Below are 18,881 nucleotides of genomic sequence, written 5' to 3'. Positions count from 1 at the left end.
GCGGCTTCCGCCCCGCCCCGGAAGCGGAAGGAGCAGAAGTGGAAGCGGCGGGCTGAGGCCGATGGTGGGGCCGGGGCTGCCGGTGGGCGGCCGCGCGGGAATGGAGCTGGGAGGTGGCTGGAGCCGGTAAGCGCTGTGCTGAGCAGGGCTGGCTCCTTTCCCTCGGCCGCTCTCCCCGCCTCTGCCAGGCCGCGCCGCGTTCCCCCTGCCGAGGGCTGTATGGCGGCCGCGTCCTCCCGCCGTGGTGGTTGGCGCTCGGCCCGCCCGCAGCCCTGTTCCGCTGCGGCAGCGGCTGCTCGGACTCCGCTGCTGGCCCCCCGCCCGCCCTGTTCCGCCTGCGGCGTCTCGGCACCTTCGCGCGGTGCCGCCGTGTCTCCTGCTCTCGGGGCAGAGCCGCCCTCCCCTCGGTGCCCGGTCTTCTGAGGCGAACCCTTCCTCTGCCCCCCTCCTTGAGCCTGAGCTTTAGCTAGGCAAGACTGAGGGGAACTTGAAATGGCAGTTTAAGCATAAAGAGCGCCTGTGTTGCTGGGGTTCCTCTTGTTCGGGAGCAGCTCAACGTGTTTGCCTTTGCCGTTGGGAGACAGGCACCGGATGGGTGAGGGAGTCTGAATTCACAGATTGTTAAAGTACTTGCAAGATGCTGTGGTGGGAGACGCACATAAAGCAAGCAGTTATCTGGCAGGCAGATGTGGTTTCTTTATTTTAAAGCCTGGTAAAAAAACATGATAATAAATAGGAAAAAAGTACAATATAATAGTCCACCTTAATACAACAGGAGGCAGTGAATCACAGAGTAACAGAATAAATTAAAATATGGAGCCTTTAGCGCTCATGAGAACTGAGAATGGGGGCAACCACTTTCTTCTCATGTTTAATCCAAGGTGGTTTTTCTGCTTCATTCATTAGTTAGAAGACCAGAAGTTCTAATTATCCTAATAGTTGAAATTTTCCTTTTGTATTTACAAGTGAGCAGGGGAAGAGTTTCATCTTTCTTCAAAAAAAAGGAAGTATAGAATTGAATGTAAACGTATTGTGTGGGAATGTTACTTGTCTTCCTTTCAGCCTGTTCAAAGAAGTGATTTTTATAAAAGACTTTATATTAAATAGAAAAATTACTGTCCTAACTTCTCTAATGAATCAGATACACGTAGGAAATGTGCTTAACTACAACAGCAACAAATATGGCATAAATTATGCTACTACAATGTTCTCCCTTTTCAGTTTAGAGAGTGAAGAAACTGATGTTTTCCTCTACAAATGCTATTGATTTTGTAGGTGTAATATGTTTTTGCCTTAGAATGTAGTTCTTATCAAAGTTGTCTAAATTGCTTTTTTTTTGTGGTTATGGAGGTCAGTGTATTGGCAGTGCCATTAGCACATTTTTGCGGAAGCTCTTTCTTGTAAGCAAAACTTCATTAAAATCAATATTTCATATGTATATTGCTGTATTTCTACTGGGGAGCAATACTGTGGCTCATCTTTAATCAGAAAAATGTCATTAGAGCTCACATTGCAGGTGTAAACTGAAGTCTGTGTCCTTTGGGAGCTAAAACAAATTGTAAAAATGTTCTTCATATTCTAAATTCATTTTGCAATTTAATATTTAAAATTCATCTTAGCATTTTATTTCATTGTAGGTAATTTAAGTGATTTTCTAGCATGGACACTGTTGCTAGCCATAGTTGTCATCTTCTTCAGCAGCTACATGAACAGCGCATTCAGGGTCTTCTCTGTGACTGCATGCTGGTGGTAAAAGGTGTCTGCTTCAAAGCACACAAAAACGTATTAGCTGCTTTCAGTCAATATTTCAGGTATGTGATAGAAGATTCTTCTTTTAAAAAAGTGAACTAAATGCTGTTTGTTGAGGTTGTCTCTGAGAAGGGTATTTTTTTCTGGTAGTTGCAGACTAAGTAACTGTTGGAGTATAAGGGGAAAAGTTAAATTGATTGTCCAGAGATATGAGGTATTTTATCTAATTAAAAACTGTGCCCATCCTAATTTATTTTCTAGATAAACATAGTTAACTACTACACTGTTCGAGTTTGGCATTTTCTTGATCCTTACTTGCTTACAGTGCCTCATACAATGGATTCTGGCATGGACCTGCATTCAGTATTTCAGTATGAAAAGATAACTGTTTACAAGGAGCATAGTAGAGTACATGAACAGAGCTAGACACGAGATATAATGGATGAAACAATTCACATCATCCATTTCCAGATAATGTGAATTGTTTCATCAATTATATATTTAAAGTTAAATTTGACTATATTGCTTATTACTGAATCTCTTTTTAGAACAGATTCTCAGAGACAGCATCTGTGTTTTAAAGTATACAGGTGGCCCATGAAGCAACATCACTGGTTTCTTTCCCCTCTGTATAGCCTTCATCAATCCTCCAAATCTTGGGGGATACTGGATCTCTCAGCTTAGTGTTTTACATTAGTTATGAGTAAGCTGTTAGATCCAGCAGATTTTAGACCTTGTTTCTTGAAACATCTCTAAAGCTTGACTAGCAGTTCTTATGTAAGAAAATTGTTTTTATGTTATGACCAGGGAAAAAAGAGGAGAGTTTTTTTTTTTTCTTTTCTGGTGTTGTAATGATGAAGTGAAATTATGCTCAAAGACTGAATTTTTAAAGTAGTTAAAAAGAACTAAGCACTCAACTCTTTATTAAAGTTCAATAGGATATAAGTGACTAACTAATTTCGACTCTCAACCCAGATCTGTTCGTTATAGTTCTGGTTTTAATTTAGATAGTATGGGCTGGATTTACGAAAGAATTTGGATGCGGGCACTGGCTTCAGAGTAGCATGTCAGTATGGGGATGCATCTGAAACTCTCCATTTCTAAAGTTTAAGCCTAGACTCTCATTCGCTTAAGATTCAGAGCTCATTGATATTATGCCCACCTTTAAACAAAACCTAATTTGAGAGTTAACCCACAAGAGTGGGATCATCCAGTTCAGGGCATTTCCTAGTGTAGGAAAATAGCTACATAGAAGTGACCTGACCCTTCTTATATATCATCGTTTACTATGAGAGTATCAGGTTAGAGACTGGGGGGTTTAATGGAAGGGTGTGAAGTTCCTGACTGAGGCAGAGGACTAACCCACTTAGTCTAGGACTAGTTATGCATGTGAAGAACTACGGCTCTGATGCTAAGAATACTTTACATCAAATAGTAAGAAGTCGTGTGAATTCAGACACTTTTAAGGATTCAGTGACAATGCAGTGGGTATTGGTTGCACTGCTGTTTTAGGCTCATGTACCTGTACTCTTCATTATTCTTTTACTTATTTCTCATCCAGTACCAGTAAAAAACCCCTTTTTTTGGATATGAAAGAATAGACTGAAAATAATGCCATCCTCTTGTTTGCTATTACTATCCTCTCGTCTACTTGTGGAGAAAGAACTAATAACAACAACTTTAATAAGTCTGATGGACAAGCTCAGTTGCCAGAAGAGAACAGTTTAGCTGACTTTGAGGTCTGTCTTCTCCTTTTCACTAGAAAATTTCTCATGTCCTGTTTTATTTGCCCTGATGGAAGGAGAAACACCATTCTGATTCAACCAGCTTTTGCAAATAGTCCATAAGTACACTACTGCATGTAATATGTAAAGAACATTGGACAGGAAACCACAAGTATAGGGTGTGATTTCAGAACATTAAATAGAAAACTAAAGTTATATAAAGGATCATTTGCTTTGATTTATACTTTAAGTGTACTAGTGTAGGACTAATCTATAAGATAAGTAATTGAGCAGTTTTGCAACATACATCTGCAAAAACACAGCAACCTACGTAAGACCATATAGTGTAAATTGTTGTTTCATACCAGGCAGTCTGTTTGAGGTGTATGTGTATTTTTTTATAAACGCGTTTGAATTATTTGTGTTTGTGTTTGAATATTTGCCTTATTTTATCAGGACCCTTTTCCAGAATTCTTCAGGCCAGAAGAATGATGTCTTTCACTTGGACATTAAAAATGTAGGTGGCATAGGCCAGATCTTGGACTTCATGTACACCTCTCACCTGGATCTTAGCCAGGACAACGTACAAGCTATGTTGGATATTGCGCAGTGTCTCCAAGTGCAAAATGTGCTGAACATTTGCCACACCTTTTTAAAATCTTCTGCGGCTGTAGAGCAAACAGCCAGCATGCCTTGTAATAGCGTATTTTCGCTGCAGAATACTTTGAATGCAGATACTAGCTGTGCCAATGACAGTTATGGAACAAACCTATTGCATGAATGCTCATCTGACACGCAAGCTAATAAAGTCTTGGCTGACCACCATTCTCGTGCATCGCAGTCTGTTAATCTTCATGCACCCTCAGGTGATGTACAGAAACAACCAGAAGACTCCTTAGATGGCAACTGCACAGAGCTTCCATTTAAACAATCAAATTACTATTATAAACTACGCAACTTTTACAGTAAACAGTTCTATAAGCAAAACGCTTGCTCTAATAATGAGAGGGTAGCAGAACAATCCTTTTCTTACAACACGTCTACAGAAATAAACACAGTTGAGAATAATTCTTGTACTGTCAATCACTCTGAATGTATTCTGGAAACCTCCGATCATTTACCATCAAACTTTCTGATTCAGTCCGTGAATGAAGCTGCTGCAGACCAAGGTGCAGAAAGCACTCTTATGCAGCCCACCAAACAGATGCAGCTGAAGAAGGCAATACACCTCAAAAAGTTAAATTTTCTAAGATCTCAGAAATCTGCAGAGCAGCCGCCTGAGCCTAAAAGAGATGACAGCAGAATAACAGGAGTAATTGAATCTGTAAATGAAAGTACCATGGACATGACAAATGTTAGAGTTACTGATGAAAAGGAAGCTGAGGATTTAGTGAATTCTGAGAATTTTGAACAAACTGTTGAAATTGAAAGATCTCAAGGTCCTTTGGAACAAGAAGGGCAATCACAGACTCTTCAGTCGCAGAGGCAATATACTTGTGAATTATGTGGGAAGGCTTTCAAACATCCAAGCAATTTGGAGCTCCATAAAAGGTCTCATACAGGTAGTTATCAATAACTTGCTCTGCAGACCAAATATTTCAATTAAAGAGGACGTCTTGCAGTATCTCTTGATTCAGAGATGCTGCTTAAGGGTCTGCTTTCAAAAGGTTGTGGTTTTGTTTTTTTTAAAAATAATCATAAAGAAAGATGGTAAGACTGAGTGTAGCTGAGAGTTGTAAAGATTTCTCCTTCATATTTGTTTTTTTAGGGTTCTTTTCCAAAGAACGTCATGTGATATTTCAATGAAAATTTTATTTTTGTCTTGCATTTAGAAGAGGCATTTCTAGTCAGTTTGTCAGAAGGCCCAGAAGTCCAAGTCAGGTAACAATGAAAAGTGTAAATGGATAGAAGATGATACTACAAGTGTTCTAGAGGACCTCAGTTCTCTCTGATTATATATTCATTGTAAGATACTAGTGATTAGGGCTTGGTGGTCATTTCTTTTTAATCTGTAGAAATATGCTCTATAATTACTTCATACATTTTTCCTAGTGTGGACAACTTTCATTGCATTTACCTAGAGAGTAATGCTCTTGCAGACAAGTAGGCTGCAGAGTGAATGGGAATTTTGAATTAATATACTTTGTTTTAAAAACTCACAGGTAGTATTCCTTTGAAACCTAGCATAGATTTATTTCTAAGTATCTTTTTCTTCCAGTGAAAAACAACACCTAGTCTAACTTTGAATTAGCTAATTTGCCTGTTCAATTTAACCAGCACATTCTATTATATTTCTACAACTTTAGATATGGCTTTTTAAAAGGGTTTTTAAGAATTACTTTAGCTAGTCAAGTAACACCATTGATTCCAAGTCCTTGAGATGGCATTATTCCTGATTAAGCTGTTGAATACTTTTTGCCTTTCTTTTCCCTTATATTAAATATACAAATGCATCTCTCAGTCTTGTCAAATGAACATCACTTTACAAATGAGCATATATGTATTGGTACTTTGACAGTAAATATGAATCCCTTTTAGCAGACAGTAATTTCTTTTGTTAATTGATACTTAGTATTAAGAATTTGTTTTTCCATGTTATTAGTAGAAAAATCTTTCCAGAACCTGAAAATACGAACATTTTGCATTAGCCTTCCTGAGGTTTTCACTTGGTATCTTTGACTATTTCTCTATGTTAACATTACTAATACTATTATTTTTTTTTAATTTGGTCTCCTGTGAAAGAGTTGCATGTCTCCTACCTAGATCCTCTCTTTGATTTTGACTTGACTGAATGTTTTCATTTGTATTTTATTAGATTGACCTGTGTGGAAAAAAAAGGAAGCAATTGTATCTCTCTTATACAGTCCTTACCTGTCTTAAGAACATCCAGTGTTTTGTTTTTTTTTAAAAAAAATGTTTTCAGGAAACTTCTCAAAAAAAAAAAACCACCCCAAACCAAACACCAAACCCAACCCTGTGGAAAGAACTCTTGGCAGGATGGAATACAATGGGAGCAGAGTTACACTGTCATGTAATAACTGTTGATCCTCAACCTTTTCATTCTGAGCTTTGCTTGAGCAGGCTGCCAGCATTCCATGCCTTAGTGGGTCCTGCTCCTCACCTTTGTGATCTCTTCAGGAACACTGCTTCTGCCTTTATGCCTTTCTCCTCTGGAGCTGACACACCACTGCTTTGATCCCACTACTGTGTACTTTATCTTCATCTTTTCTTGCAGAGTGTTGAACAAGAAAGATGCAACAGAAGACAGAAAACACAAGGCAGTCCAAGGGTTCAAAAGTAAAGTCCCCTGGATGTTTGTTTAAGCATTGTCTTAATTGTAGTTCAGTTACTACTTTTCCCCAAATTTTCTCTATTGCTGTTGATCCAGTTGTGGTCTTTGAGAAGATTTATGTTCTTGGATAAGGTTTTTGGTTCGGAATTAATTTACAGTCATAGAATCATAGAATAATTTAGATTAGAATGGACCTCTGGAGGTTATCTAGTCCAATTCTCTGCTCAAGGCAGGTCAAATGAGATTGTGTTGTTTTGCTCATGACCTTGTGTAGTCAAATTTTGGGTATCTCCAAGGGCAGAGATTCCACAACCTGTCCAGGCAACCAGTTCTAGTGTTTGACTATCCTTATGGGGTAAAAGATTCTTTTCTTATATCTAGTCAGAATTTCTCATGATCTAACTTGTGTCTGTCACCTCTTGTCCTGTCACTGTGTACCTTCAAGAACAACCTGATCGCATCTGTCTTCCCGTAACATGCAGGCAGCAGTAAGAGTTCCTGTTTGCCTTCTCTTCTTAAGGCTCCAGATATGGTCTCAGCAGTGATAGGTAGAGAGAATCATCTTCAGCTTGCTATCAGCACTCTTACTAATACACTCAAGGAAGCAATTAGCCTCAGTTTACCTAAGGGATGCTACAATACTGAGTAATTTAGTATTTCTGCTAGAATTCATTCTTGGAATAAGCTACTTGATATGCCCTGTGGTTTGGAGTTTTATGCAGGTGCAGAATTGTTCTCCAAAAACTAATTTGATGTTTCTTTTCAAACAAAACTTTTTTGTTTTATCTTTATCATGGGGAAAAATCCCTCCAACTCTTTGTACATCAGTACAGTTATAATGAGTACAGTTATAATGAGGCTGCATGCAGCCTACAACAATAGTTTTGAGAAATTTGAGCCTTCAATTCCCTCCTTCCCCCTCTAATTATTTTAGGGTGGATTTCTGTTCAGATAATAGTCTTTTTGTCAACAGTAAATTTTTTTCCATGCAGGTAATTTCTGCAGAAATTGCTACTAGTGTTTTTTATCCTCCATTTCAATTTACCTTGATGCTTTTTATCGTTGTCAGAAGCCTTCCCAGTTGCCACAGATCTGGCTCCCTTTTGGTTTCATTTATATTTGTGTTGTCAGTACCAGAATTTTTAGTGTTTTGCAAATCTAAAGCCTCAGTGCTCTTTATAGTTGAGTTATTGGTTTCTTAATTTTTCTCTTTAATTGAATAAAAGCTTACTTGAAACTGCCATAAGATTTCAGTTCTTCATTAAGTAGAAAAAGTAGATTAGGCTCAAGTTGTCAGAATAACTGCAAGATTGCTATCTGTGGAGCCACATAACTGTGTATGTTTACTCTGTGCTTTAAAAACTAAGAGGATTGCATTTAGCCCTTGATCCTGAAATACGTTTAAAGAACATCATCTGTATTTGGCAGCAGGGAAGGAAAATGGAACCTCAACACCTGGATATTGTAGGTGTTGCTCGTAACAGTTCCAAGGATAGAGGAGGAATACTGATGTAGGGAATACTTGTTGGAAGAGGAGGCTACAAACAGGCAAGATGTGTTCTGTAAAATCAGGAAAACTGTAATTAAAAAAGTAAATAAAAACCTTTAGACAGATTTTGAATCAGCACCAAGATGAAACACAGTATAAGATCTCTTTTTTTTCTTCTGGAAGCACCTGCATTCAAAATCACAAGGATTTACACTAATTCTTTTGCTTCCCTGTACCTGTGGGCCACATTATATATGTCCTTTTAAAGTACAGTTAGACTCATGAAAATATCATTAGAAGTCTGACTGTCAGTGAATTCAGTGGTATTTGAGCATTATTGTTCTAAAAATTCTAGAAGATGCAGAGATTTTTATCAACAATATAAAAACTAGGAAGCCAAGAATTACGCAAGGAAAAAAATACCTTTATGAAATACTGTAGAGGAGAAAAAGTGATTAGAAAAAGATATTTGTCTCAAATTGACAGCTAGAGAATTGAAGTATTGTGCAGTCACATTCTAGATTGAGAGTCAAGTTATTTTGAAAAGCTAAAGTGGGCTGCACTAGTTTTTTACTAAAGCTGCTCACATGTTTTTCAAGATTCAAGAATACCAGTTTTATATGTATAAATTCACAATTTTGGAGGAAAACACTTGGGTTAATTATCGGATACTCTTGTACAGGATGAGAATTTGAAGGCAAATATATATTTGTTGGAAGTGAATGGCTATGTGCTGATCAGAGATGTATGGTACACATTGAACAGAGAAAACAGAATCCTTCCAAGTAAGCTTCTCTGCATTCCTTATTCTTTTTAAGAGTGGGCCTTTGTGGGTACCAGTGGAAAAACTGGAGCACTTCCCATAGCTTTTGCTGTTGTTGTTCTAGGACTTGTCATCTATTCTGTTCTTCCTGGAGGTGTGGTGCCCCTTTCATTTAGGAAAAAAGTATTTTTAAAAAAATTATAAAACACTCCCATTCATATCAAAACTCTTCTACCTACTTGTTTTGAAAGATAAATTCTGTTTCTGAGCAAGTTTGCCTTACAAGTGTAATGGTAAATGCTGTACTTCCCTCTTGCATTTCCCCTTAAATATATGGGTAAGTGTCCTTTTGTGGGGATATTTTTACTCTTACAATACATGTTTTAAAAGGAAGCATACCAATTTTATTTTATTGCAACTATTAGAAGTTCTATGTTCTGTTTCTTCTTTTAGGTGAGAAACCTTTTGAATGTAACATTTGTGGGAAACACTTCTCACAGGTGGGAATATTTTATATTATGGTACTTAAACTTGAAAATGAAATGCATCTATGTGTTGATTCTAAAAACAAACTTGGTTTTAAGTCTACAGATAGATATTTTTTGTTCAGAGACAGACTTGACTTCAGGGATAAAACATTAAAATGTCTTATTTGAAAATAACATTAAACGTTTTAGATTTCTTTGATAAGTTTTGTACCTTTGATTCTGTCCGCTCTCAGTAGTTGTGTTATGTATTTTACCTTCAAATGAATGTTTAAGTATAAAGAGCCACAACTATATTTGAAATACAGAGAACATTCATTCTCAGACTGTGCTTTTGCCTTATGCTTAGGGATATGTTGTGAATAGCATTTTTACAGTGTCTCAAAAAAAAAAACAGGTTAGAATTTTATATAATGTTGTATTCACAATACAGTTCCATCTTCCTGAATAGCATAAATTATTAAGCAGATTTTTGAGTCAGCTTCCCTCTATGAAGAAGAACAGCACAGTCAGTCTGAAGTGACAAAACTCAGCTATGATTTAAAAAAAACCCAAAACTCTTGTGAAATTCCCTACTTACATACAGGGCCTAAGCTTTAGCTGTCTTAATTTGCCCTCCAATACTTGCTTACTATTCTGGGTACAACAACTGATTTGTATTTCTACAAATTTGGTGCCTAGTTGTCTCATGTTGCCAAAATGTCTTATTTCTTTTCTACTTTCTTCGTTGGAATATGTGCACCTAAGTACAGGAGACAATAGACAGGTGCATAATTTTATACTAAGATTAAATAATAATTATTGTTGAATCACTTTGATCTTTCTTATGGTTTAAGGATTAGAATTATGTGGTCTTTGTCTACCCACTCACCAGTGCTTGTGATTCTCTTGCTCCAGTTCTGTAGTCCACCAGTGGGACTTCTTTGACCCATGAATCTGATGCAGTTGCATCCTCCACTCTATTATTAAATATGAATATAACACTGCCTCCAGTGAGCAATACTGTTTCATCATGCTTATCAAGCCATTTGAGCAAAACTGGGTCCGCTTAATAGGCAAAGAAAGTGTATTTTCATTCATTTTGATGGCTGAACTTCTAGTTATTGAAAGAAAAAAAAGTAGATATTTCCAAATTCCATTAAAAGTATTTTTGGCAAATGAAGTGGTATTCTGTACTGTTCCTGTGGGGGAAGAGGGAATAAAAATGCTTCACACACTCAGAGGGTATGACAGGCATGACAGACTCCTCATGCAACATGCATTGCTCCTGTTTAATTAAAAACAAAAACCCCAACAAAACTGGAAATTTCTGCCTTTAATGAAAAGGTAAACCCTCTTAAACACCTCCCCTCCACTTCCCTCCCCATTACCTCACTTGCCTGAAGGTATAGGTAGATACATATTGATAGACAATACCTACACGTCCAGAATATGAGCCATAGCATTCAGCTTGTGTGCTGCAGTATTTCTGTGGTCATAAAAGGGAACTTGCGTACTTCTGAGGTACTTGCTTTTGAAATAAGTAAGACTCCACCTACCAGAAAGTAAGATGCAAGGGTAATTGCTATCTACTTTTTGCTTAAAAGACCATCTCTGATCTTGTTCTTGATTTTCTCAGTCTGCAGGCACAGAAATAGTAACACTTTTCTTATTTAAGCCTTCATGTTCTGTGCTTTTGAGACAATGCAGTTGTTGTGCCTGGTAGTATGTCTGCTCCTGCTGAAAGTAACTGATGTTCTGTGTGTTGGAATGTGAGACAGAAAATGAAGAAAGCAGCAAAAATTAGCATAGGAACTCACAGTCTGGAACAAATAACCATATATGTCTTCAATTTTTGGAGAAAATGGTTCCTTTTGTACTTCCAAGCCTGCATCTTCCCTTACTACTAGTACCCAGCCTGTTGCGATGTGACCCTTCTCTGGCTGGTGATCAAGGATATCATGTTTTACCTCCTGACTACCTCCTTCTGCAGAGCTTCTTTTGGAGGACCATAAGCATTAGTTCCTTCACTTTAAAAGCATGCCAGTTACAAATGGACTAAGTCTAGCATATCTTTCTAGTCTCCAAATTTGTGAGGAGTGGTATGCAAACAGCATAAGTGAGAGGATTCTTCTGAGCATTTTTTTTCTTTCGCTGAAATGCTAGCAAAAGTCCTCTTACGCTTTTTCATTGGTATATTATGCCTTAACCAAGGTTGTGTACCACCTTAAAAACTTTGGAATAATACAAGTTACTGATTTTTTTTACCTTTTTTTGTCTCAGCACAGTTTGTAACGAGGTTTTGCCCTCATTAGGAGGAAGTGACAGAGGCTTGTAATAAAGAAATGGAACTACTTGCTACTTTCTGTAAAATGTTTTTACTCTGGACTAAAAATGCCTGTATGGGAACTATTTCAGAGTAATTGTCGCACCTCAAATTCACCCTCTGTCTTTATCCAGAATAACTTTCAAATGCCTATGATATGGTATGTTTTCTTGTGTGGATAGAGGTAAAGGTTCTGGCTTTTGTATGTTTCTCTCAAATGCACCTCTGCATAAAATCCCTGGTCTTTGCAAAACACAAATTGCTCCATGGAGAAGTCATTTTAGTCTTCTTCCGCAGAAATAGGCACCTAATGCCTCTCTGAATGGATTTCAGTATTATGAAGTTTGGCCTGAGAGAACAGTAGTTCAGTCATACTGTTGTCTGAAAAACTTAACAGGGGTTAAAGCAAGCTTTCTCAGGGTTCAAACAGTGATCCATTTAATCTTGTCCTCTGTGTCTCTCTGTGTGTGTATGCAGTACTTTAGTGCTGGTATATTATAAGCTCTGATTACAGTGATTGATCATCACAGGTAATTTATTATCTAAAGGAGTTGGAAGAAATTACTGATGGGTCATATTTTTGTTGTCTTACTGTGACTAAGGAGGACATGTTAATCTTTGCATCCCCAATTTTCTTTCCTGATTGAAAGGACTTAATGTTCCCTTAGTGTACTTAGACGAAACCAGGCAGTTACCCATAAAGGGAACAGAAGGGTTAAAAACTGACCGTGGAAGCATGCACAATTTATGAAACATCTGTAGCTCTTCTATCCAGACTAGCTGTGTCTTGTGCTTTGAGAACTGGACTCTCAGTGGATTAGCCATTCAGAAGCAGCACTGGCTTTAAAAAAATAATTTTAAAAAAAAGCTGGAATGAATAAGATGGTTTTGTCTAGTCATTAGGTGGTTTGCCTGCTAGACTAGCATGATTTTTACAGGATAGGGAAAGGAAAGATATGTAATAAAAATTAGTTACTAGTAATCTCTTTTGTTCATCTGTGTACTTCCTGTTCTGTTTTCTTTTCATATGAGTAAATATTTATAGGTTTGAAGCACTTGGCTCTGAGTATTTTATGGATTGAAAAATGTTTACCCTATTCTTTCCTTTTTAACCTCCTGGTAGGTGAATTCAGACATCCTGATGTACCAATATTTTATTTGTAGGACAGGGAAAACGATACTAACGTGAACCATATTACTAGTAAGTTTTCTTCTTCACTGCAATCTAGATAGGGTAATTTTCATTTATAATTGGATCTGTTTTCAACTATAGATCTTTCTTTTTCCTTAGCACTTGATTCCAGGCTTCTTTTTTTTTTTTTTTTTTCCCCCTGTTCTTGTCAAGGTATAATTGCATACATAAGCAATTTGATCTTGAAGTACATGGTAGTCTGTCTTTATTAGATAAGAATGCTTGAGTTCATACATGCTTTGTAGTCTTCACTGTCTTAGAATTAGGAATAAAAAAGCTGGTCTCATAGTTCCCATCATTGTCTTTTTATCTGTATACAACAAGCTAGCTGAATTTAAATGTTTAAATTACTGTCCTTTCAGGCAGGTAATCTCCAGACACATTTACGTCGACATTCTGGTGAAAAGCCATACATTTGTGAAATCTGTGGGAAAAGGTGAGTAGAATTGTTCATCTTAGTAAAGTTAACGTGATAAAACTTGTTCATGTTTTTTTTGATCTTCATGATAAACTATGGGCCAAGAGCTAAGGCAGCATGCTGCTCAATTTTGTTTAAAAGACATTGGGTTTAAATGTGTACTGATGGGATTAAAATACATAAATGTCTGCAAGTGTCTTGTTGATAAGTCTCAAGAAGATAAAAGTTACCACATATATAGTCTGTGGTCTTACTTAATATTTTGTATATTGATATCTTTAGTTAAGGATATATAGTTGTGTGTATTTTGAACAGTGTGAGTTACAATAAATCATGTGGTTTTGTACCTTTCCCTCACATTTTTTTTCATTCTTTTGTCATATGATTTTTGTTACATGTTATGGAAATTATGAAGTATGGGAAACTTGATGAATTTAAGCAAAATATTAAATATTTCTGCCTTCTGCTAAGAGGTGACAGAAAATACACTAATTTAGGAGTAGCAGTCGTACTTGAACTAAGATAAATGCAGAATAAATTAGTAACGTTAATGGTGAAAAGAGGTTTTTTGAGGGTTTTTTCTAGCATAAATTTCATTGGACATTCCCAGCTTCAAAATGTTTTTCTTAAATGTATCCATTGAGGTATCTGTGTTTTAGATTTTAATCTTTGTTCAGAACATCAGGCATTCATTATAGTTGATTTCCACATGATACTCAGTTTAGGAGAGTAAGGGGCTTATAAAGACAGTAATTGGGTTTCTGTATTCTGTTACAGATTTGCTGCTTCTGGTGATGTTCAGCGACATATTATTATTCATTCTGGAGAAAAGCCTCATCTGTGTGATACCTGCGGCAGAGGTATGTAAGAACCAAAGTTTCTGCCTCTAAGTTTTTTTTGATTAAAATGTGAGGAGTCATTTTAATTTCAGTGCCTGTCATATTTTTGTAGGATTCAGTAACTTTAGTAATTTAAAGGAGCACAAAAAGACCCATACAGCAGATAAAGTATTCACCTGTGATGAATGTGGGAAGTCATTCAACATGCAACGAAAATTAGTGAAGCACAGAATTAGGCATACCGGAGAGAGACCATACAGCTGTTCAGCATGTGGTAAGATTTACTGTGCATAGCTTGGTTGTGTCTTTGCTTTTTAAATAATACGTAAAAGTTCCTATGTCAGCAGAGTAACAATTAACCAAAATGATTTTAAATTGAAATACCATGTTGTGAAAGTTTTTTATAAAATCTGCTGTCTTGCATAGTTCATAGTCTTTCATTTGATGTATTAAATTCCTTTAGCTGTTGTAAATAAGTTCAAAAGTGAATTTCAGTTGAAGAATAGAGAAAGGAAATAAGAGGAATCAACATTAGATGTGTACATGTTTGCTAGAGAAGTACTGATACTAGCTGCTTCAAAAATTGATTTTTTTTCAGTATAGTCCTCTCTGATGGAAAGCTAGGTTTGGCATCACTTGGCTATCGATGGAATCTTTTTTTTTCCCCTTCTTTTTTTTCCAATTGAATACTGTTCAGATTTAACTGCATTCAACCATCGAGTTGATAACAACCTTTTGCTACTTTGCTTCAACCTCTGGAATAAAATCAAAACTTGATCAATGCTTCTTACTAGAGAACACCCATTTTCAAAATCTGCTAGATAGGTTATACTTCCAGCTGGTCTGAAAATGGCTCTTTGATCAATGATTCATCCTTGTACAACATAGTTCTCAGAAACTGCATTGTCTATCCTTATCTCATATGTTACTTAGCATCTTGCATCCTACTTACTTTTCTGCCCTTAAATGCTATTTTGGTATAATGTCATTCATGTTCTGAGGAATCAGCTTTGGAGGAGGGTAACTCCATATGATGATGTCCAACTGCAGTATGTTTTAGTTGTAATGTCTTGAGGCACAAGAAAAGCTAATATTATCAGGAGGCCTTGCATCAGAGGGAGGAAATAGATACATGCAGGATATGAAAGTATAAACAAACAGTTGTGTTGCTGTCATTAAAATAGGCTTATTTTCATCTTGTCTTGTCGTGTTCTTTTTATTATTTTTCATTTTAGCCAGGTCATCTTGTACTGAGAAGGCAAAAATTGTGCAAAGAGGATCTGATCAAGCGTTAAGAAATCATTCACATTATGCAAAAAATCCACGTGTATTATTCCAGTAATCTGTAATCTTACTGTTACTGTTTAATGGCTTTTCTGAAGAGAAATTTGGGCAGTAGAATGAAAAGTATGATGCCGAAAATTGAGACCGCAGTTTTACTGGGCTTTCCAATAATACAGTTCATTTTAGTTGGTATCTGTCCACACAAAATAAAATAACCTTTAACATAGGTAAAACAAGATAGGTACAGCTTATTTATACTGTCCTAAAGAATGTGAGATGTCTGAATCATGTAACAGTTCTGGAAATTAATGCTCTCTTGTTCTGCCTGTTCTTCTACACTTTGCCTTGGTTCAGCCTCAGACACTTTTTTCTTTGCAGAAAACTGACCTTATTTGAGCCTGTGATTCTGAAAGTAGGGAAACAGTTGAATATTTTATTGTATTCTAATATTTACAGCAATAAAAAGTAACAGTTCTAATACATTCTCTGGCTAGAATATAAAAAAAATGGATGGCTGCATTACATTAGTTCAAAGTTAACAAAAAACCTAACTTTGTCAGCACTTCAAGAATAGTTCCTTGGTAATGAGCAAACCATTACTTTCTATGATGCAGTTCTCATTGGAAAAATATATTTAGAAACTTTTCAGCATACTGTTTTTACAGACAGATGAATTAAATTGATTATTTAAAAATTTTTTTCCTCCACGAAGATTGACACAAACTGAGAGCACTCACAGCTTTCAAATACTAATGGATATTCCTGTCTCTGGAGGCAAAAACTAAAACACAGGGAAACACAAATTGGGAAATCAGATCAAAAAGAAGAAACAAGTCATTGAATTGTGAAAATAGAATCATAGAGTCATAGAATGGTTTGGGTTGGAAGGGACCTTAAAGATCGTCTAGTTCCAATCCCCCTGCCACGGGCAGGGACACCTTTCCTCTAGACCAGGTTGCTCAAAGCCCCATCTAACCTGGCCTTAAACACTGCCAGGGAGGGGGCAGCCACAGCTTCTCTGGGCAACCTGTTCCAGTGTCTCACCACCCTCACAGTAAAGAATTTCTTCCTAATATCTAATCCAAATCTACCCTCTTTCATAAAACAGTTACCCCTCGTCCTGTCACTACATGCCCTTGTAAAAAGCCCCTCTCCAGCTTTCCTGTAGGCCCCCTTCAGGTACTGGAAGGCTGCTATGAGGTCTCCCTGGAGCCTTCTCTTCTCCAGGCTGAATAACCCCAACTCTCTCAGCCTCTCTTCATAGGAGAGGTGCTCCGGCTCTCTGATCATCTTCGTGGCCCTCCTCTGGACTCACTCCAACAGCTCCATGTCCTTCTTATGTTGGGGGCCCCAGAGCTGGACGCAGCACTGCAGGTGGGGTCTCACGAGAGCGGAGTAGAGGGGCAGAATCACCTCCCTCGACCTGCTGGCCACGCTGCTTTTGATGCAGCCCAGGATACGGTTGGCCTTCTGGGCCGCAAGTGCACATTGCCAGCTCATGTTGAGCTTCTTGTCAACCATCACCCCAAGTCCTTCTCCTCAGGGCTGCTCTCAATCCATTCTCTGCCCAGCCTGTATTTGTGCTTGGGATTGCCCCGACCCACATGCAGGACCTTGCACTTGGCCTTGTTGAAATAGATGGAACTTGTTTGAATCTGTTCTAGATAAACAAAGTACCACAACTGGGACATACCATACCTTATCACTTGATATTTTCTCTAATTAAAACATGTTTATGCACTTGTGTTAAGAACAAAATCTTAATCTATCACTTCTGTCTTGTAGGGAAATGTTTTGCAGGCTCTGGTGACCTGCGCAGACACGTGAGGACTCATACAGGAGAAAAACCCTATACCTGTGAAACTTGCAACAAGTGCTTCACTCGCTCTGCTGTTCTACGACGGCACAAGAAAATGCATTGTAAAGCCACTGATGAAGGTCCAAACACACTAGATGAATTTACTCAAGGGATTGAAACTTCTGACCTTGACAAATCTCAGAGTTCTGACTCTTTTGGCCAAGAAATGTCTGTTACATTGTTACCAGTGTCCGTTAAATTTCCCATTCGTCCCACTGCAAATTCAACTGAATTTGATAGTTCTGCGGATTCTTACTGTAAGTTGCGATCAATGAGTCAACACCATGACTCAGCAAACCAACAGAAACTGAATGTGGATTCTGCTAAACTCTCAAAAGCTCAAACACAGCAAACTGCTCCACCACCACCATATGCTTATGCAGATGTAGATGTATCTTCTGCAGAAGAACCCTTACAGTCTGATAATATTCCCATGATTCGTTCCTCTATGGTTAGCTTGGACGGTCAGTGTAATGATCCACTAGGCAGTCGAACATCATCTGCTGCATACAAGAATAACGAAGGACCATTCTTCTCCAGCATGACCCTCTGGGGTTTAGCTATGAAGACCTTACAGAATGAAAGTGAATTGGAACAATGAGGGCTCAGGTGACCATATCAAAACTTCCTAGAGGCATTTCACGTTAAAGTGATTGCAATTGCACTGCAGCGTAGAGAGATCAGAGCTAGTTTTTAAGCCATCTAGCTTGGATACTGCTAGAAATCAAGATATGCATGCCCAGAACCCAGTGTAGGCTGCCTTTACACTGCTTCTTAGCAAAGTTCACGTCTAGTTTCAGGGCCCTGTGTTGTTCTTTGACTGCACTGTGTAGCTCATGTGTTGCCATGATTTACTAAAATTTGCCATTTACTAAATTTACCATTTAACTTGGTATTTTTTACCTTATTTTTTACATGATGGCTCAACGCCTGATTTCATGATATGGGTGCAATTCCAAGTACGGGTCATCAGAGTTCTGTTAAGAGTGTAGATATGAAAAGAGGAAAATATGTAACAAATCCCTAGTGAACTTGAGTTTCAGTAGTGGCTTTCTTACCAGTAGGATCATTGGTTTACATGACTTGAGTATTGTGATATTAAATTTAAATGTTAAATACTGGGCAATATTTGTGATAGTGCAAAGTAACTGTATATCTAGAAACTTTATTTTTCTACAATAAAAGCTGTTTTTAGTATTTTGTAAACTATTTTGCACAGCAGATTATTTGTACAATGAAGACCAAGATCAGGAAATGTGAATAAAGGGAAGTTGTTTTACATGGTATCTTCGTTGCTCAATGTGTTTCATCTTTTTATAAAAGATTTTCAATAACATAATTCCATCTATTCCAGGTATCTTTACAATGCTAAGAAGAGCTGCATTATAAAATAAGTGCAATTAGTACACCAGTAGATTGTCTTGCATTTCAGTGAATTCGTGTAAAACATTGGCTAATGAATGGAAGGAGTAGACTGTATAGA

The 18,881-nt window shown here is 37.5% G+C and overlaps 1 protein-coding gene across 3 annotated transcripts; it reads left to right on the top strand.

Annotated features, from left to right (window-relative positions):
* Positions 1 to 32: 32 nt before the first annotated feature.
* Positions 33 to 18,660, top strand: ZBTB49 (zinc finger and BTB domain containing 49). 3 transcript variants are annotated; one of them, XM_068403496.1, is made up of 8 exons: positions 33 to 126; positions 1,699 to 1,811; positions 3,930 to 5,035; positions 9,471 to 9,517; positions 13,362 to 13,435; positions 14,195 to 14,277; positions 14,369 to 14,530; positions 17,326 to 18,660. In XM_068403496.1, exons 2-8 carry the CDS (start codon positions 1,741 to 1,743, stop codon positions 17,997 to 17,999), a joined length of 2,217 nt encoding a protein of 738 aa, XP_068259597.1. In that variant the 5' UTR covers positions 33 to 126; positions 1,699 to 1,740; the 3' UTR covers positions 18,000 to 18,660. The 3 variants fall into 3 exon arrangements, with proteins under 3 accessions (XP_068259597.1, XP_068259594.1, XP_068259595.1); XM_068403493.1 differs by having other exon boundaries at positions 1,638 to 1,811; XM_068403494.1 differs by lacking the exon at positions 33 to 126 and adding an exon at positions 155 to 595 and having other exon boundaries at positions 1,638 to 1,811.
* Positions 18,661 to 18,881: the final 221 nt, after the last annotated feature.

This window comes from Nyctibius grandis, chromosome 6 (genome assembly GCF_013368605.1).
Source record: "Nyctibius grandis isolate bNycGra1 chromosome 6, bNycGra1.pri, whole genome shotgun sequence".
NCBI classification, from domain to species: domain Eukaryota; kingdom Metazoa; phylum Chordata; class Aves; order Nyctibiiformes; family Nyctibiidae; genus Nyctibius; species Nyctibius grandis.
This window is presented reverse-complemented; position numbering and strand designations above follow the sequence as displayed.